Source organism: Lissotriton vulgaris, chromosome 5 (assembly GCF_964263255.1).
Source record: "Lissotriton vulgaris chromosome 5, aLisVul1.2, whole genome shotgun sequence".
In the NCBI taxonomy this organism is placed as follows: domain Eukaryota; kingdom Metazoa; phylum Chordata; class Amphibia; order Caudata; family Salamandridae; genus Lissotriton; species Lissotriton vulgaris.
The window spans coordinates 1,480,829,566-1,480,851,094 of record NC_141693.1 but is presented as its reverse complement, the minus strand read 5'-3'; the positions used below and the strand labels follow the sequence as shown (position 1 = coordinate 1,480,851,094).

The following is a 21,529-nucleotide window of genomic DNA, read 5'->3' as shown; positions in this document are numbered from 1 at the left end:
ATAGGAAATCAAAGTCTGTGAAAGATCGTATAGTAGGAAGCGAATACCAAGAGAAAATCTCACTAATTTTAAAACGGCTTTTAACAAAGTCATTAAAGTAAGAGGGTATTTATCATGCCAATCTAGCTTTGTAGTCTACATGCTGAAATGTCCTTGTGAAAAGATCTATATAGGGAGTACCAACTTACTTGCCCATAAGGGAGTCCTACAACACAGAAGAGCCATAATTATTAAGGACAGAAGCTACCCTGTGGCCAGGCATTTCGAAAAAGAACACCAAAGCGATCCCACATTGTTGAGGTACAGCTGTATAGCCGAAATCCCCAAGATAAGGAGGGGGAAATAGGGAAAATTAACTCTGTAAATTGGAAACATACTTTATACTGGAGTTAGACAGCAAGGAACCCAATGGACTCAACATTGATGAGGATCTGTTCACATGCCTGTATTAAATATTGTGGCGTTAACTGCACATTCACAGGAACCATTTTACTATTTTTAATTTTAAAGAACAAATAGTTTTTTAGGAGGAAGACAAAGGGCATTAGCACTTTAATATGTAGCACTTTATATAAATATAGGAATTACATAGCACTAGCACTTTAGTTACTTATTCTCTGTGAATAAAAGTATATTAATTGTAATATATGGAAAGAGTGGAATAAGCACTAGCACTTTAATAAAGTACTGTATATAAAAATTAGAGGTTAAAAAATGATTAACAGATACAAATTAAAAAAAAAGTATGAATAGGAAAAGAAAAAATAGAGCACTAGCACTTTAATGAAGCTTGACTAAAAAACTGTATAACCTAGTATAAAATCTAGGTATATTATGGACAGCTTAGGAATGTTTTGCATTTAAACATATTATTTATAAATGTGAAAGAAAACGTTTATATATTCACCAGGTTTTCAAATTGAAGAAATTATGAATTACACATTTCTCAAATGAACCTAAGGGAATGACTTGGCACTTGCATTTAAAGAATGAAATGACAAATGTTATTGAACATGTCCAAAATGGCATTTAAATTAACACAGTTGCTAGCTTTGATGTGCAAAAGATTTGTCCTTTGTCACTGCCTATGTAACTTGGAAAAGTATTTATTGTTTATTTAAATGGCAAACTGCATCGTGAACAAGGAGCGGCAACTCTGAAACACGTAGATGCCATCACCAGTGAAATAAAATCGAGCGAGAACAACCCCTCCTCGGAGTGCTGCATTATTGTCTGGAGCCAGGGGATTTTTGAACGTGATATATGATATATGTATACCTGCTTTTTTCTGAGAAGTGCCGGTACCGGACAGTACCGGACCATTTAAAGCGCTAATGTTAAGTAAATGTAGCTTTACATTATCAATGGCACGATGGCAGGGCCTCCACCATATACCCCCCTGCCCTTCTCTCCACCCGACTCACCTTATGTTGATTGAAAAAATACAGAATACATTGCTTAATTTTTCCATTCTTCTGAAGTGCTCATGTAAGGAGAGAACACCCGGTTCTTGGATCTCAAAATCTAGCCACCCTATGTCCACTGTCTGCTTTGGTGACAGCCTGTGAGGACTCTGGCTGGGCAACCCCCACTGTCATTCTAAATGCACAATCTGTGGAAAACAGTGTTCCCTATGCTCCGCAGATGCCAAAAGAACAATTGATGGACAGAATGCCAAACATTGTCATACATTTACCCCAGTACAGAGATCTGGGCCTAAATCTATTGTTTTTTTGCTCCCCATGCCATTCCAGTTTGAACCTAGCCATATGCAAATCAGTCTTGATCCTGCACCCAATGGGCACAGTCAAGCCCTAACTGCCAAGTCAGGTCCTCTCTGGACTGGAAACAAGCAACCTAGGCCCGGTTTTGTGGTTTCGACCCTCATCAGCCAGGATAGCTTGACTTCAGTGGCATGGAGAGCACGGGACCCATCTCTGGGCGTACCCATACCCCGGGGTGACAAATGTAAAAAGAACACTTGATGGACAGAATGCAGAACAATGTCATACATTCACCCCAGTACAGCGATCTGGCCTAAAACCATAATTTGTTTGCTCCCCATGCCATTCAAGTTTGAATCCAGCCATATGCAAATTAGTCTTGACCCTTCACCCAATGGGAACAGTCAAGCCCGAACTACCAGTCCAGGTCCTCCCTGGACTGGAAACACGTATCCTAGGACCGGTTTTGGGGTTACACCCCTCATCAGCCAGGATAGCTTTACTCCAGTGGCATGGAGAGCACAGGACCCACGTCTGAGCCTACCCGTCCCACTCGGGATGACAAATTCAAAAAGAACAATTGATGGACAGAATGCAGAACAATGTCATACACTCACCCCAGTACAGAGATCTGGACCTAAATACATTGGTTTTTTGCTCCCCATGCCATTGCAATTTGAATTCAGCCATATGCAAATTAGTCTTGACCCTTCACCCAATGGGAATAGTCAAGCCCGAACTACCAGTCCAGGTCCTCCCTGGACTGGAAACACGCATCCTAGGACCGGTTTTGGGGTTACACCCCTCATCAGCTAGGATAGCTTGACTCCAGGTGCATGGAGAGCACAGGAAGCACTTCTGAGCATGCACGTACCACTTGGGATGACAAACGCAAAAATAACAATTGATGGACAGAATGCAGAACAATGTCATACATTCACCCCAGTACAGAGATCTGGGCTTTAATACATCGTTTTTTTGCTTGACATGCCATTACAGTTTGAACCCAGCCATATGCAAATCAGTCTTGACCCTGCCCCAATGGGAACAGTCAAGCCCGAACTGCCAGGCCAGGTTCTCCCTGGACTGGAAATAAGCATCCTAGGACCAATGTCGGGGTTTCACCCCTCATCAGCCAGGATAGCTTGACCCATTGGCATGGAGAGCACGGGACCCACGTCTGGGCATACCAGTCCCACTCGGGGTGATAAATGCAAAAAGATCAATTGATGGACAGAATGCAGAACAATGTCATACATTCACCCCAGTACACGGTACCTGCACCCCTTTCAGTTTCCAGCTGACACGTATTATGTGCTAAGACAACAAAATGTCCATTTGTGTTTATATGCCTGGCAATGTTAATGTTGCCTTTTAGTAGATTCCAAGTTTGTTTATCTCTAGAAATGAAAACAGCCTTTCAGCACCACACTGGTGAAAATAGAAAAGCGCTTGGGCACTGTACAAAGTGCTACATTTTGAAAGTGTGACCTTGTGTACATTGCAGTGCAATTTTGCTGTTTCCCTCGTCAGATGCTGACAATAATGTTGCAGATATAAAAACAGCTGTAGAAGGATGCAGGCCAATGATTTGCTTTATCAGAGGTAGCACATACACGGTGCAGTCTGTTAGCAGTCGACAAATTACATTAACGGTTCACATGCCACGCTATTTGCCCCAAAACATCCCTTTGATCAGTTGCACTGGTCTTAGTAGAACTTCTTTATTTGTTGTAACTCAATGCCATGCGTTCCTTGGAGTAGAATAAGGCCAGTGGTCGCAGTGGGAAAAAAAGTAGGGGAACTGTGGGCAGAGAATCAGATGGCGGGAATAACCTGAGGATTGGGTCAGTGGGCGGAGTCAGAGGTGTGGCCAGAAACAGCAAACATTCCAATTGTTTGCCATTTTACTGACCAGTTACACATTATTACGTTATTTAATTAAACCAATGGATACACATATTTATTTAAGGTTTGATATGACGTATTGACATTAAAATACATTCACAAAGTGGGTTATGTTTCCAATCACAGAATGTCCCAAATACGCTTAAAAGTGAAATCACAAGCCACTTGTTTCCGAGCCATGCAGTTTCTGTCATCAACACTTCTCCTCCCTTTTCCATAGGAATAGTTCAAACTCGAATGGCAAAATATCCTTGTTTGCAAATGTTTTCCACATAATTATGGCTCTGTCATATTTGCCACATATTACATCATCTGCTGCATAATCTGACGATTTTCACAAAAAAATTGTTTGCAGCTCAAACAGATCAAAAGTTACTAAAAATGTGACTTCTGTTGCTGCAAAATGGAGGGCCCTTTGCAAAGGTTGAATGCTCACCTTTCTCACTGCTGCATTTGCATGTTACGCTAGTACTAATGAGGCAAAATCTTTGCACAGACTGTTAGTATGTGTAAAAATGTCAAAATAATAAAGCATCAGAAAATGTACTGCATTAAGCTGCAGCTTTTTTTGCTTCATAATTTAGTCAACACTGCAACTTAATTTTGTCCTCTATTGCCGTTTAATTCCAGTGCCCCAAAGCAAGCAGCACATGTTAAAGGTGCTTGTGCATGAAGCAGAGACCGTGAAGTGTGCAAACTTAGGGCTCCATTACGATAGCGGGTGGACTTTGTCGGAATGCTGGACCGTCCGCATGGGGTGCGGCGGTCCAGCACCCCATGCAGGGTGCCACCGTGGCGGTGGCAAACCCTGTCCCCAGCATTGTGGCGGGCGGTGCTCACAGCACCGCCCGCCACAATGCTGGGAATGCACATCGTGCATTTGCATGCACAAAGTGACAGGCACCACACGGTGCCTGCCACCTTGTGCCTGCAAATGCAGGAGGGTACCATAGGTACCCCCCATGTGTACTCCCACCCCCCGAACTATCTGGGAGCCCGCTACCGGCCCCCAAAGGCAAAGACCACATGCGGGTGCCGCCATGGAAAGGGACATCTCCGCCTGCATGCTAATATGGATTGCGGTGTCTTGCAGACACCGCCACCATATTAACCATGTTTTCCACCAGTCGACGAGTCGACCGGCGGAAAAGCGGCGGACGGTCTTTCCAACCGCCGTGGACCCCCCAGCCATCCTAATATGGCGAGGGGCCTTTGGAGTGTGGATGGCAGGCGGATCGCCCCCGCCGGGCCGGCGGTGACTACCCCTGGCCGGCGGGGGCGATCCACCCGCCATCCTAATGGGGCCCTAAGTTTGGTGTGCGTGCAAATCCTGCATTGCCCATCCCTGGTGAGTTACACTACTACTGCTGAAACAAAGCCAATGGAGGTACCAATGGGTGAATTGGAGCCGCCTCTAGGGTCCTGTGACCTCAGTTACAGAGTCACTGTCGCTCTAGGGTGTGCTGCTATGTAGGTCTGCCCGCAGGAATGAGAGGGAGCTTCAGTATGGATTGTGGTGGACAGACCTCAAGGTTAACCCAAACTTGCCACCACTAGGGTCCACCTGCTAGTGCTAAGACACCAGCCTTCAGCTACAACCCAATTGTGCCCGCTATAAACACCTGGATACGGCAAAGTTCCAATTATGTACTATATTCTGCCTGAAAGAAAAAGTAATAACATCCTGAAAAAAGCAAACATTATAGGGAATGCAAGATCAAGTAAAGCATGTTAAATGTAGGCAGGAACAACATGATGACCTTAACGCTTTTACACTCACTATTCAGAAATCAGTGAGTGATTTTGCCTGAAAAGTTTAGGACTTTACTACAAGGCCCAGAATGGACCCGTTTCATTGTCCATTGCTTATATCCTTTCAAAACGTAAGCGGTATGGTTAAAAAAGACCACATCCCTGAACACAGAGCTGTGGTACCCATTTTATACACTGAAATAAGTAAAACAGCTGATAAGGATCACATTAAATGTTTTCCACTCCAGCATCAACCAGGTGTAGGAGTACCTCCAGGAATGGTGCACTTCCCCACCTGGGGAAAACAATATTGTTCAAAGAAAGACGTGAAAACGAAAGTAGCGCTTCACTGGCAAACTCTGTAAAGTGGCGCTTTCTGTGTTTCAGAGTGAATAAAACCAATCTGACCACTTTGCGACCACTCTGTCTTGCTTTATTTAGTTATATTTCGTATTTTTAACCTTTTTTTCTCTCCGTCCTGAGGCTGCCCTTTGGAATTAAAAAATGTCAGAAAAAGACAACTTTTCCAGGAAAAAGGGTTCTTTCGTTTTTGGATCCATTTCACAGGGGAAGCATGGATGAAGGAAAGGAGAAGAAAGAGAGGGTTAGATCGGTTTCTTGAAGTCACGGTTTTCAGCAAAAGTGAGGAGGAGCTAGACAGAAAGAGAGAGAATAAAAGGAAGAAAGAGAGAGAGTGTACAGCCATCTGGCAGGCAGACCAGGAGAAGTGGACAGACACTGTTTTTGTCTTCTCCAGGCAAGAAGGAAAAGATAGAGTTATTTTCCTTCTGTGCCACCCCGCCCATCCCCGAAGGGCCGAGCCTTATCTATAGGCCATGGCTATTTCTACCGTCCTGGGATGCATTTTTAAAATAAAAAAGTAAAGGAATGGAATCTATTAAAGTGAAAAAGTAGGGGCACGCCGTGCCGTTCCGATCCCGCCCACTTCGACCACTGAATTAAACCAGAGTACAGAAAGCCCCTGTTGATGCTACGAGGTGTCCCTCTGGCAGCACCTTAAGTTATCAAGCGCCAAGTGCAAAGAGATCACAGGGGTGCACCAGAAACCTCAGCTCGTTTTGAGATCGAGAGCCCAGGAGGCCCTTGAGCTGAGCCAGAGCGGGCATCAGGGGCTCGCCCACCTCTACTGTGGTAGTGGTGGTAAGTTTGGGTACGAGAATGGCCTGGCATCTCCCCACTCATCACTCAAATAAGGATCCAGCTACGTGTTGGCATTTATACTGGCATCACCAAAGATCGGCATGTACACACTGGCATACACCTAATGAGAGATGGACTGGACAGCGACTGGACTGGACTGGACTAGGGAATAATCCGTGTCCCAGTCTGCAGCTACCACACGGTCACATGGCCCTAACAAATGTATTTCCTGGGAATTGGCTAGTTGAGGTTCCAATCTGTTTTAATATGCAGGCAGCTCAACATTTTTTATCAAGAGCTAACACATTATAGGAGAACATTTAGATATATGTTGTATAATGAGCAGTTCATCCTCCCCAAGTCATGGCTGGCTACAGAATTTGCATATATTGAACACATTTGCACTTTGCCTGTGCGGTCTAGTAAGATTAAAAAGGATAATTGAGCCGGCAATGACCGTCTATTCCATCTCCCAGAACATTATAATTCACATTTTTAATTAGATATTTAAATTTTTTGTCAAAAACGAAGCTGTGCAAATAAAAAGGTAGATTTGAAAGTGTCACAGTGCACCTTCTTGTACTAATTCCTAAGTTCTGTAACCCCCTTTATCACACGATACAAACAGAGGCTGCAACCCTAGGGAGAAATGGCAAGTTATGTAGGGTTCAAGCCCTTACATTCCTTGGCCTCTCACTCAAGCAAATATCTCAGGGAGGGGAACGAATGATCAATGATGTGTGCCCATTAAATATTTGACCTCTTTGTTGAAAGTGGGGAAGCAGCAAGACAGCTGCAATGATGATACTGGGGCCTGCGAGCTGATTGAGCCAGCCACTGTTGCTAAGGTCGGCTCACTGTTACCCTCAAGGACCACTGGGTCTGGTCTGTTCTGACCCTTACCCACTGGCGCGAGATCCATAGACTTTTGACATCAAGGTGTGGTGTCTCCAGTCCCTGTTGATCCCCTGGGGTCAGCAGCAACAACTGGCTGTGACCCTAATAACGAGTGAGTTCCGGTCACTGCTGACCCCTGTGTTCCGGTAGTGATTTCTGGTCACTGCTGACTCAAAGGTCTGCTGGTGAGCCTTGGTCAGTGTGGACCTTTGAAATTGCTGGTGATTTTTGTTTGTACTCAGAAGTGAGTTTTGGTTGCAGTTGTCTCCAAAGTCCTGGTGATCTGGTAATGATTGTCTCCATCCCTTTCTCTGGTGTTTCACATGAACTAAAAGTGCTAAAAGTGACTTGCCTCTTTTCCAAGTGATTGTTGCCCCTCTCTCTGCAGTGCTGTTCTACCGGTGGCTCCTGAATGAATTCCCTAAGTTTGTGCCTGTGGACGAGCGCCGCTTTGTGTCACAGGTGACCGGTAACCTCTACATTGCCCGAGTGGAAGCTGCAGACCAAGGAGGCTACGCCTGCTTCGCCACCAGCAACCTCGACTTTGTGACCAAGAGCGTCTTCAGCACCTTCAGCACCCTCAACGTCATCGGCGACAGTGAGTCAGGGGGATCCGTGGGGCATCGGGGGCTCAGAGTCCAGGTCAACATCTTCAGCAGCGATGATCCAAATGCTGCCTTGATATCAATATTAGAACTCAACGTACACTGTGGTGGTGATTCAAGTGGTGCATTGATATCAAGGTATGGTCTCATTTCCAATGCCAACGTCGACTGTGATGGTTTAGATCAAGATAAGGACTTGTGTTGTAGTGTCAATGTCTCCAGCACCTCTGGTGCAGGTGGTACATTGGCATCAAGGTATGGTCTTATTTTCTAATGCCAATGCCAATTGTGCGGGTTTATATCAAGGTAAGGACTTGTGTTGTAGTGTCAATATCGCCAGCGACTGTGATTTAATTGGTGCATTGAAATCAAGGTATGATCACATGTTCTAATGTTAACGTTGACCCTAAGGATCAAGGTATGGACTTGTGCTGTAGTGTCAATATCGCCAGCGACTGTGATTCAATTGGTGCATTGAAATCAAGGTATGATCACATGTTCTAATGTTAACGTTGATGCTTAGGATCAAGGTATGGACTTGTGTTGTAGTGTGACTGTCTCCAGCGACGGTAATTCAGGTGATGCATTAACAAAAATGTAAGGACTCGTCTTTTAGAATCAATGGCAGCAGAGTCGGGATGTCTCAGTGGGATGAACCATAACAATAGGGGGTGCTCGGGATGCAGACTCAAGGACATCCGTGAAAGCGAGTCAAGGAATACTCCTCAAATGGGGGGATTCAGAGTGCGGGGTCAACGCCTTTCATGACTGTGATTCAGGCGAGCACTGATATCAATGTATGGACTTGTGTTCCGATGTCAATATCATGTGTTCATGCTTCAAGGTCGATAAAATAAATACCACTGAATAGGGTAGCAATACACATCTGTCAATTGTGTACACAAAGGGGTCCCTTAAGGGTCAACATGTGTTCCAAAAAGATGCCTGTTAAGTGCTTGAACTGAGCCAACTGAGAATGCTTACTTGAAGGGCAAAGGGGGATCTGGGTCCCTAAATTGGAATGTTTTCAAATGTATTGATCAGAAGGGGGGAGAACTAGTTAAGGGATGCTGAACAGGTTGACAGCACTGAGGGGTGGAAGGAGTGCTGCCTGCACTTGGAGTAGGGTCGATGGTAGGTGTGTTGTATCAGTTTCAAGGTCAATGTTGTGAAGTATGGAATTGATTTTGTTGTTGGATTGAGTTGGTAATGTTGGTGAATTTTCAGTGACATGGGTCATCATGTGCAGTGAAAGGGGGTCGGCGCAGTGTTTGACTGACTTCAATAATGCTCTGCTCTCGTTTCGGACGCTGAAGTGATTCGGGTTCTAGCTCCTACATGCTCACTGAAGGGCAGTCGAGGAGGGATCCAGCAATAGCAGTGGTTAGGGTCCTAGCACCTATATACTCAAAAGTGAGGCAGGATGTGCTCCTGCGAACAGTGTGGAATTATATTATTTTGTGAGGTTCTTATATGAGCAGCTCAACCCAGAGGGAATGGCTGCCCTTCCAGAAAGCAAAACAAACAAAAGTGATACACAATTTCATGCTACAAATAGTCGACACGGCAGAAATACTGAAACAAATATGTCACAAGAAATGTCAAAGGAAAGAAAGTGTGAGATTGAGGGGCACCCAGATACAGTGAGGGCCAGATGACGCGTGTCAAGCAGAGAAAGACACGAATATATGGGGCATCCATTAGATGTTTCTTCAACGAGAACTGACTAGTGGGAAGGTGGGAGCAGTGCTGAGATCCGAATGGAGGGCATTCCAGGCTACAGGGGCATTACTGGGGGCAGCACTTTCCACGGTGGATAGAAGTTCAGGCAAAGGGTCGCCTGTCCTTTCTGATGTCTTGCTCAGCCAGAACAGCTACGTTTGGAGGTTAAATATGAAGGGGATCCTGAGTACAAAGGCCTTTTATGGGATACAGGCAGTTCTGTAGGTGCCACGTGACTCTCCGGCTAGCCAGTTCAGAGTCATTATAATAGGACTAAAGTGATCAAATCTCCTTTTCCCAGCAATGAGACGAGTCACAGAGTGAAGGGTCGGTTTTAGAGATGTACGTCTCTATTCAAGGATGCCCACGATGAGTGTGTTGCAATATTCAATATGACTAATGGTTGAACCACGCGTTTTTGATCGGATCTGGGAAGGAAAGTGCGGGCAGGCACATTTAGTAGTCTTTTTGATGTGCGTATTGAGGCTAAGTTTGGAGTCAAGAATAACATCTAGCGAATTCACTGACGAGATGGCTTTGAGGGTAATGCTCATTGTCCCTAGTTTTTCAAGCCACAGTGGTGGTAATCCACTGCTCGGTTATGAGGACAAAAGGATGAATTCCATTTTCTGTGCAGTAAGGTTCAGTGTCATATGGCACATCTACTTTTATATTCCCTCTTTGCACTGTAATATGGTCTGGATGTTTTGGGGTGCATTCCTTCTTTACAAAGATGTTGGTGTCATCCGCATATTGCTGGTAGGAAAGTTTATGTTTCTGCAGAAATTTCACCAGTGGTTCAACAGGTATACACCTGTTACAACGCAACTTTTACAACTACCTACCATTACAACGCAACTTTTACAACGCATACCATTACAACGCATTGCGCTGGGGAGCGCTCTAGGATAGGGAATAAGTTTAATTTACTATCCAACACCTTCCCTAGTGTCCACGGGGACTGGAGTTGGAATAGTAAATTATACTTACCACTATACAGCACCTCTAAGCGCTATGCGTTGTAATGGTATGCGTTGTAATGGTCGCGTTGTAATGGTAGGTAGTTGTAATGGTATGCGTTATAACGTCATACATCCGGTTCAATATATAGGTTGGAGGACTGGAGATAGTAGACCTCAAAGGGTGATGCGACGGGGCAGTGGCATAGTCTGAAATCCACACTAGTTGGATACAGCTTGAGAGGCATGAACAAAACCCGATTAGTACAGTACCGTGGCATTTCAGCAGTTTTCAAGGAGTGATAGGAGGATGCCCTGGTCAATGGTGTAAAAAAGCGGAGGACCACTCATGTGCAACTAGTAGGCAGGATTTGTTATTGTCAAGAGCCTAGCCCTAGAGAGTCATCCACAATCGCAAGAAGGCTGTTTACGGTGCTGCGGTTAGGTCTCAGATTGGAAGGTGCACAAGGATGATGTTCTTGGTGATATGATCATTCGGTTGCAATGATATGAATATAGCCAGTTTTTTATTGAGAAATGGTAGTTTGGTGATAGGTCTAACATTCTGCTTTCAATGGGTCTGCATTTGTATTTTTTATGAGATGCCAATAATGTCTAATTTTAAGGGCATCTGGTGCTGCTTGAGTGAGTCGTTAATGCATTGCATATAGTAGAGATCTAAGGTGTTTTGTAAGTTTCTTGACTCTGAATGGCAGAATAGAATTATCTGCCTGGGAAGATGTAATGAGGGACAAAGAGTTCCATTCACTCCATAGTTTTCTGGACGTGAATGTGGGAAGAGGGAAGTTAAGAAAACATCTGGTACTAGAGAGGTGGTATAGCTCTTCTCTCAGTGCAACAATGTTGTTGGCAAAGTATTTAGCAGATTTCCCGTCTGCACTTGTGTATTTGGTGGATCAAAATCAGGAACAATTCCCTGGGACAACGCTTGGCTGAGTTAAGTTTGTTTTAAGGCGATTTCTCCTAGTTTTAATGCGGATCTCTTTGTTCTGGGAGTGTTAAGGCTTTGAGCAGAGCATACTGCACTCATACATGGTCCTCCATGAGTATATCCTCTATGTACACTCACTTAGTTGCTCTTTCCATATGTCTTTGTTCATTGAGTTGGCTGTAATTATCTGTGGGAGGACTTCCATGGTGATTTATCCTATCCATTAAGGGCCCTAGATGTTCAGGATGTCAATAAGATTCTTATTACAGATATGAGCAATAGATATGATATTTGTGGAGGTGGGTAGTGAAGTATCTGATGCTGTTAGCATCTCTTGAAAGGACAAGGTGTCTAGGTTTCTTAGTCTCTAGTCGTTAGCTTTTATTCTTGTGAGAAACAGATGGAGGAAGGAGGTGGGGCAGATGAAAAGGTAGTAGTTTCCAGTGCATGGGAAGAGAGTTTGATAATTGCCCCAATTTGTCTTCAGCGATGATGAGGGCAATGTGGGTGCTGGAAGTGGAATATTGGGAGAGCGCGTTAACAGATGGGACAGCTTTTAGCTAGTTCATAGCTCTGTTATTGTGTTTATTCAATGGGAAGTTGAAGTTATGTTGGTTAAAAGCTGGACTCTTATGAACTCACTGAGGTCTTCAATAGAAGACATATTGTTTCCACACAAATGAGAAATGAGACTGACTGAACAAGGAACAGCCTTGTTAGAGGAGGTGTTTATGGCGCGGCATGTGAATACTGGTGTATCATGTGGCTCAATGAACTTGCAATCTAGATGATCTTTGTAGATGAATGCAACTCCTCCACAAGTTTGGTGTGTCTGTCTTTGCAGAAGATATTGTAACCTGGAAGAAGAAGGTGTCCATGACAGTTTGCAAAGCTGAGCTGAACCCTGTTTCTTTGAGAGCTAAAAGTTTAAAATCTTTTGGGTGAAGAAAACCTAATAACATTAGCAGTGGTTGATCTGCCGTTCATTAGGGTACAGTTTGGTGATTTGAGAGGATCTATATTGTGTTATGAGAGAAAAGGGTTATAGTGATGAAGATGCTTAGACATGCTGATTTAGGGTTAACTCTGTGTTGTCTGCCCCTAAGAATGGGTAGTATTTGTTAAGCAGGTTATGGGGCAGATATGGGGAGGTTGATGCCAGCATCAAAGAGGTTAATAGAAGCAACATAGATAGTAAGGAGGTTGGCAGCGGCATCTCAGATATGCGTATTGATAGGCGTGTTTTGAGGGGAGCTGTGGTCATAAGATTGGTTAAGTGAGTTATTTGTCGTCCTATCCCACAGATTTTGTTGGGTAGTGGATTGATTTAGATTTTACAGATTTATCTAGCTGAAGAATCAAGCCTGCTTGAGGACTATTTTGAGAGGAGGTAGAGTTGTGAAAAGGCGAGGCGATTAAGTCATATCAAGCAAGAGGTGGGAAAATGAGTGTTGTTCACTGTTAAGACCTCAGATGAGTCCAGCAAGACAATGGGAGGAGGGCTCAGAGACATGAAAGTGCAACCTTTTTGTTCACACTGATCCGAAGTGGGGCTTCCCAGCTCAGAGTGGGGAACTAGAGCTATAGCCTTATCCTGGACATGCTCACTCAGTTTGAATAATGAAGAACCCAGCAATCGCTGTGGTTGAAGCATTTGTTGTGCCATGCCTACTGAATGTACAAAATCTGCTCACTTGTTGCCAGTGCCATCACTCTCTCCCTTGGGTCCTTGCAGGTAATGCCCGCCAGTACGCCCCCAGCCTGAAAGTTAAGTTCCCAGCGGAGACCTATGCCCTGGTCGGGCAGACACTGACCCTGGAGTGTTTCGCTTTCGGCAAGTAAGTCTATGATATACATCATTTCAACAATAAGAGTGCATGTACAGGTGGAGAACGAGCTTCTGAGCATTAATTAATCCTGGTTGCCGCAGAAACAGACTCTGATGCCAACCCGTCCCAGGCCACTCAAAAAACGTTTTTAGAGCACCAACTGATCTCAGGCCTTCCAAGAAGAAAACAAGTCCTTCAGTGCCAATCTATGAAACGTTTCTCAAACAGAATCAGTTTACAAGCATCAACTATTTGCATCTTAAGTTTTTTATTTGTGGCCTCACAAATTTCATCTTATAGCCCTGTGCCCATTTTTTCTGCAGGCATAAAGCGTTCACCCCACTCTCCTGATATCGCATTGATAAAGATGTAGAAATGAATTACTGATCTGCTTATTATATACTGCCAATAATAATCTAATATACATCTTTTACATATGATATGAATCGATACACCTACAAGTGATGCTGCAAAGAATGAACAGAGAGACAAATCAGTGTGCAGCGTGCACTACAGCAGTAATCTGTATTGTTCCTGCATTTGGGGTGCATGTGTTCATGGAACCACATACGAGTGAGAAGTTTGCTTGCGGTGCACTTCTGCTCCCAGTTTTGCTGGCTAATGAAAAGTGGCAAAGTGAAATAAAGTGATTTGCCAAGGATGGAACAGCTGAGAGTTCAGAACAGGTCTGTTGGCTCCACAGTCTGCACAGAACCGCATCTCCTCCTGTCTTTGTTTATGTGTACAATATTTTATGCATTCTTCTTTTATTAAAACAAACTTACAGTATTCTGCTTCAGAGGTCGGTATGAAGCAGATCCCATATCTACTCTGAAGGCTAATCGCAACACAGTATGCTATGCTATAGGGCTGTGTATAGAATGATGCGTATGGAAAAATACTGTGGGGCTTAATTATAAGCCCATTCCGCCGCCGGTGCGTCACTTTTATTGGCGCCCCGGCAGCTTAATGGGCTTCCCCAAGTTTACAAGGACACGAAAAGTCACCCTCTGTGACTTTTCATGGCCTAGTAAATATGTTTCCCTTTCACGCAAAACTCTGCGGGAAAGGGGCACTCCATGGGTGTTGCTCTGACTGTTGGCACGCAATATCCATGGAACTTGACACATTCCCAGATTTACAACATTTTGTACTCCTGGGAATGCATCAGAATCCTCTGCCTCCCCAGGGGAGGTGTGAGGAGACACACAGTGGCATAACCAAAGTTTAACGGGCCCCAGCTCCAGATTTAATCTGGAGTGCTCTGGACTGAGTACTGTACTGAGGGGACCCCCTGCAGCTTGGGGGCCCCACACAGGGGATGCGGGGCTTGTGTTACGCCCCTGGAGACTTGAGGAGAAATACTTTTATTTCTCCTCATTTTTTCCTCTTCTATTTCAGAAAATTTCAATACATTTACCATGTCAGAGTTTTCGGAGACAGTTGACTATAAGTTGCATTTAATTAAGCATGGGCGAATTTTGCGAATCTCGCGTTCGCGAATTTTGCGGATTTGCGAACTCGCAATTCGCAAAATCCGCGAATTCTCGCGAATTTGCGGATTTTTTTTTTGTGTGTTTGCGCGGGTTTCTGCCAGTTCGCGAGGGTTTTGTACAATTTCGCAAACGCGAACTTACCTGTCGGGTCACAAGTTTCGCGAACTTGTTGTTTCTACGTGTCCAGCCTGTTTGGGACACTCATCTTCATCACTGCCACTCTCTGTCACCACTGCCACTCTCTGACTACTCATGCCACCCTCTGGCCCACCCATGCCACCCTCTGTTTCATCACAGCACCCTCTGGTTATCCAGTCAGTGTACATTATTGTGGCAAAGCAAGCACACCTTCCCTGCCTCAAGTGACCTGAATTAATTTGGGGCTGATTAATGTGTCACAGAATATTTTTTTAGCTGGCACCTGCTTCCTTAGTGCTTCCTGATTAGTGATCTTTTGCACTTGCTAAGTGCTTTCATTGTTGCAAAATTAGTTACAACACCTGCCCTGCCCCAACTGACAATAATGAATTAGGGGCTGATTAATGGATTTGAACTTCCAGCCTGGCTCCTGCTTGTCTCCCTTAGCTGTAATTCAGGACCTTTGTGGCATATGTGTAACTATTCTGAGGTTCAGAGCAGGGTCACATAATAGTTGCAACTGGCAACTGAACTCTGGAGGGGCCCCTCAGGAAGCACTACAGGAAATGGCTACTAATGATGAGCCTGAACTTTTGAACCTGGTAAGTAGTTTCAGTTTTGCTAAGATCGTATTTCTGCAATTTTGCGCTTATTCGCGGGGCGCGAAGTTGTACTAGGAAGCCGCGAACTCACGCGAACAGTGCGAGCAAGCCATAAAATCCATTGCTCGCGGATTTGCGGATTTTGCGGGAGATTCGCGAATCTCGCGGATTGCGAATTTACCGAAAATCCGCAAAATCCGCGAGCGAAACGGATTTTCCGCCCATGCTTACATTTAATTCCCCTATGGTGCCACATTGTCTATCTTTCATTTGTTTTTTCAGCCTTATCAACTAAACCCTTCTGGGCACCTCAGTCGATGCAAATTTATAATTCTACCTTTGTGTTTTTGGACTGTCCCAGTTTTAGGTTTTCAAAATCTACTAACTCTAGTAACCGCTATGATCCTAGCTTCCTTCCGGAAACCCACCACGCACCACCGCACTCAACAGATCCCTCACCGATGGTGGAGCAAAGTCACCGAAGACCAGCTAAACACCACCCTCGTCCGAAGCCCACCCGTCGACCCCACCGACATCGCCACCCGCGACCTTAGACAGTGGATCGACGACTGCGTCAACACCCTCGCCAGGCTCAAGAAACGCTCCAAAAGACACACCAACATGAAAGCCAGTTGATTCACCATGGACCTCCAGGCATCCAAGCAAACCTTCCGAAAACTAGAGAAGAAATGGCACCGCGAACAGACACCGGACAGCCACGCAGCCCACAAGAACACCATACACAGACAACATCACCTCATCAGATCCGCCAAAAGGGCCTCCTTCAAAGACCACGTAGACAACAAGGCACACAACAACAAAGAGCTCTTCAACATCGTGAAGGAGCTCTCCAACCCCAGCTCCAACACCAACGACACTCCACCTTCGCAAGACCTGTGCGACGCCCTCGCCACCTTCTTCCACCGCAAGATCGCAGACATCCATGACAGCTTCAACACCCTGACCGCCCGACAGTCACCAAGACCTCCGACCTCACGGACACCATCCTGACCAATCCCCTGTTCACCTGGACCAATATAAATGACGACGACACCATCAAAATCATAAACACCATCCACTGCTGTAATACCATCCGCATGTTGAAAAAGATCGCCCCCTACTTGTCATCTGACTCCTGCAAGCAGTCAACAGTTGCCCTGGTATCCTCCAGGCTCAACTATTGTAATGCGCTGTATGGGGGCATAAACAAGAAATCTCTCCATCGACTTCAGATGGTTCAAAATTCTGCTGCTAGGATGGTCCTTAATCTACCCAGGCTATCATCTGCAACTCAGGCCAGGAAGGATCTCCATTGGCTACCCATACATGCCAGGATTTCCTTCAAGCTCATCTGTTTGGCCCACAGGGCTGTGTTTGGTTCTGGCCCTGAAGGTATACGGACTCTTGTTAGTCCCTATTCTCCCAAAAGAACCCTCCGTTCATCCTCAAAAAATCTGCTTGCTGTCCCCAGATTTAAAAAGGCGAAATGGGGAGGAAGAGCCGTTTCCACTCTGGCCCCTAAATTGTGGAATAACCTCCCCCCTGAACTTTCCAACCAACCCTCTTTGGTGACTTTCCAGAAGCTTTTGAAGACTTGGATCTTCGCTCAGGCCTACTAAATTTGCTTTTTCTCTTCGTATTTTATTCACTTTTATGTGTGGACTGCGCCTTGATGCCCTTTGGGCTAAGTTCGTGCAATATAAATAAACTTTCATTCATTCATTCATTCACTCCGGCTCTCCGTCAGACCCATGTCCACAAAACATCTTCAACAAAGCCAGCTCTACCATCGCACCCCATCTCCGCATGGCCATCAACATCTCCTTCAAGACCGCAACCTTCCTAGAAAGCTGGAAGCACGCTGAGATCAACGCCTTACTCAAAAAACCCAACGCGGGCCTCAAGAACTTCCGACTCATCTCCCTGCTCCCGTTCCCAGCGAAGGTCATCGAGAAAACCGTCACAGACAACTGACCTGCTACCTCGAGAAGAACAGCATCCTGGATCCGTCCCAGTCCGGGTTCCGCAGCAACCACAGCACCGACACTGCCCTCATCGCTGCCACTGATGACATCAGGATCCTACTGGACAATGGCGAAACAACGGCCCTCATCCTCCTGGACCTGTCAGCCGCCTTCAACACGGTCTGCCACCGCACCCTACGCACACGCCTCCACAACACTGGGATCCGAGACAAAGCACTGGACTGGGCCACGCCTTCCTCTCCGGCAGAACACAGAGCGTCCGCCTCCCCCTTTTCCGATCCGAAGCCACCAAGATGATCTGCGGCGTACCGAAAGGATCATCCCTCAGCCCGACATTGTTCAATATCTACATGGCACCACTCGCCCACATCGCCCGACTGCACAACCTCAACATAATCTCCTACGCCGACGACACCCAGCTGATCCTCTCCCTCACCAAGGACCCCCTCACCACCAAAACCAACCTCCATGAAGGAATGAAAGCCGTCGCCGAGTGGATGAAGATCAGCTGCCTGAAGCTGAACTCAGACAAGATGGAAGTCCTCATCCTCGGCTCCACTACCTCGGCCTGGGACGACTCATGGTGGCCGACCACACTGGGAGCAACACCGACACCCACCGACCATGCACGCAACGTAGGGTTCATCCTCGACTCAACACTCTCCATCACCAAGCAAGTCAACGCTGTCTCGTCCACCTGCTTCAACACCCTCCACATGCTCCGCAACATCTACAGGTGGATCCCCACTGAAACAAGAAGAACGGTCACCCAGGCCCTCGTCAGCAGCAGACTGGACTACGGTAACAACCTCTACGAAGGAGCCTCGGCCAAACTCCTGAAACGACTACAACACATGCAGAACGCCTCCGCACGCTTGATCCTCGACATCCCTCGCAGCAGCCACCTCACACCCCTCCTAAAAGACCTGCAGTGGCTTCCCGTCAACAAGAGGATCACCTTCAAGCTCCTCAACCACGCACACAAAGCACTCCACAACACCGGACCGACATACCTCAACAGACGACTCCCCTTCTACACCCCGAACCGCCAGCTCGGCTCTGCCCACCTCGCCACCGTCCCCCGCATCTGAAGAGCGACCACTGGCGGCAGATTGTTCTCCCACCTCACCGCCAAAACCTGGAACACCCTCCCCATCCTCCTACGGCAGACCCAGGACCTACTTACCTTCAGGAAGCTACTCAAGACCTGGCTATTCGAGCAGTAGCAGCACCCCTCCCCCCAGTGCCTTGAGACCCACACGCGTGAGTAGTGCACTATACAAATGTATTGATTGATTGATAGATTGATTGGTCTCTGAAAGACCTGCATAGTTCTCTTCTATCTAGGGTTGCCCATTCGCTGTTTTTTCTCCAGAATGAAGAATATTTGAAAGTTTGAGCCGGTACAAAAATTAGGAAAATCACCTGAGGCCAATAATTTTTGTCAGGATATACTTTAAGCTGTAAACATAAGAAATCACTTTAAAATGTGTTAACATTTGCCTCCATTATCACTGATGGATAAAATGAACAAAGCCAGAAAAGCCATGCTAAAATGAATACAGAGGATTTTATATAAAGTTCCATTTAAGTATCTTGTCATGGCTTTGCAGAATCTCAACGCTGTGAAGAAATTGCCTATATTGTTTCATTGCAATCACCCCTTAAAGCCTCCCTCTAAAACACCTTACTAAAGAGACGCACAACACCCAATAAATAACACCCATTAAATAAATGCCTAGGATTAAACGGCCAGATTCATGAAACGAAAATCGGCTCGCAAAGGGCCAGATTCTGAGAATCTGGCCCTTTGCGAGCGCAATTTTTGCATTTAGGATTCATCATCCCAAATGCAAAAATCGCTATTATAGAAATCGTAAATTTGCGAGCAATTGCATTTAAGGAATCTCTATTTGAGATTCCTTAAATGCAATTCATGATATATTTAAAAAATGTGAATTCGCAATTTTGGCCCGCTATTTACCGCGAAGTCAAACCTCGTGGTAAATAGTGGAAACTTAGAAAAATACACTTAAGTGCATTTTTCTAAGTTGTATGTTACACACACACATGTCCTTGGGACATGTGTGTGCGTAACACCAGCATCCAATGTCATTTCAGGGGTGCAGCAGGGTGTCCTTTGGACACCCCTGCACCCTTGAAATTGCAATTTCAAAATGCGAATCGCTAATAGCGATTCGCACATTGATATGTCTTCCCATTCATTCCTATGGGCATAGGCCCATAGGAATGAATGGGGAGTTATTCCGTATTTGCGATTAGCAATTAGCTAATCGCAAATAAGGAAGCTGTAGGAATCGCAAAATAAATTGCGATTTGTACATGAATCCCGTTTTGCAAGTCTGTAATAGCGATTCCTTAATAATCGCTATTACTGACTCGCAAAACGGGCCTTTGATGAATCTAGCTGAAAGCCTCCAAAACCCAACATTTTGAGGGAATTTTTGCTTACATTACATTTGCGACCTGCTTTAATTAAGGAGGTTCCTCTAACAGCAGAACGTTCGCTAACGTCATCTCTATGGCCATGCCTAGAGTGCGTGAAACGTGCAGACGGCTGGCAGTTGTGCTTGTGCGCAAGAGATACTGGGAAGTTACGCTACTATACATACAGGTAGATTCATCAAAGACCCGTTTTGCGAGTCTTTAATAGCGATTCATAAGGAATCGCTATTACAGACTCGCAAAACGGGATTCATGTAGGAATCACAAAATAAATTGCGATTCCTACACATTCCTTATTTGCGATTAGCTAATTGCTAATCGCAAATAAGGAATAACTCCCCATTCATTCCTATGGGCCTAAGGCCTGTAGGAATGAATGGGGAGTTATTCCTTATTTGCGATTAGCAATTAGCTAATCTACCTGATAGTGATTTCGGTACTCCCGGTTAGAGCCTCTGCGTTCCTGACTCGTGAGGTGCTGGTGCCACCCGGTGGAAGGAGCAGACACTACTTGTGAAACCTTGAGTATGTATGTAATTCCATATACCTGTGTCATATTAACTTTTGCGTCACTGTTAATTTACTCGTAGTGACAGGAAATTATTATTCTGGTGTTTTCTATTCATTTGGGTAACGCAAAATATCGTGTCCTTCATTTTTGATCACTGTGAGATGTTAACATTACAACTGAGGTTTAAAAAAGCTACAAGTGAAAGCAAGACGCTTAGCCCATATTTAAGTTATTGTTTATTCTTAGAAAAAGGAACAAAAAACCACAATTCCGAAGTAGGAAATAACAGGCATCTTGCTGCGCACAGAGGATGTATTGTATTGCATTGGAATTATAATTATATAGCGATTACTACCCCTGGCGAGGCGTCGAAGCGTGTGAAGAGTTTGCGAAAATAGTTTAAACAACTTTAGGCTGTACTGCGGTCACCGGTAAATCAGCTTATTTGTGGCGCTGTAACACTAAATTAAGGGATGTGTTTTATGTGCATTAAATACAATTAAAATAAAAGCTAATGGATGCGACCTAGTTTAACGAGTCTAGGCAATAGAGTTGAAATAAAAATAAAATACACCCCACTTGCACAATATCCCAATTGCATCGCGTGAGCAAGCAGGCAAACAAACTTGGCACTCGTTTTTAGGTCTCGCACTGCGAACCGGATCGCGAAAGCGATCCGTCGCTGCGAGACTTATTGTCATCATTTCATCTTTCAAGGGCTCAAGGGGAACAGACAGCGGACAAGCAATGTGAACGCGCAGCTCCTTGACGACTGGGATTAGGTCGCGCGCGTCAACTGTGAACAGCAGTTTTACACGCGAC

General features: G+C 45.3%; 1 protein-coding gene across 1 annotated transcript in view; it reads left to right on the top strand.

Annotated features, from left to right (window-relative positions):
* Positions 1-21,529, top strand: part of CNTN2 (contactin 2) — a 209,161-nt gene that overhangs the window by 41,093 nt on the left and 146,539 nt on the right. The window contains exons 5-6 of the mRNA XM_086919714.1: positions 7,831-8,040; positions 13,416-13,518. Coding sequence (XP_086775840.1) covers positions 7,831-8,040; positions 13,416-13,518 — 313 coding nt within the window. The remainder of the gene's footprint in view (positions 1-7,830; positions 8,041-13,415; positions 13,519-21,529) is intronic.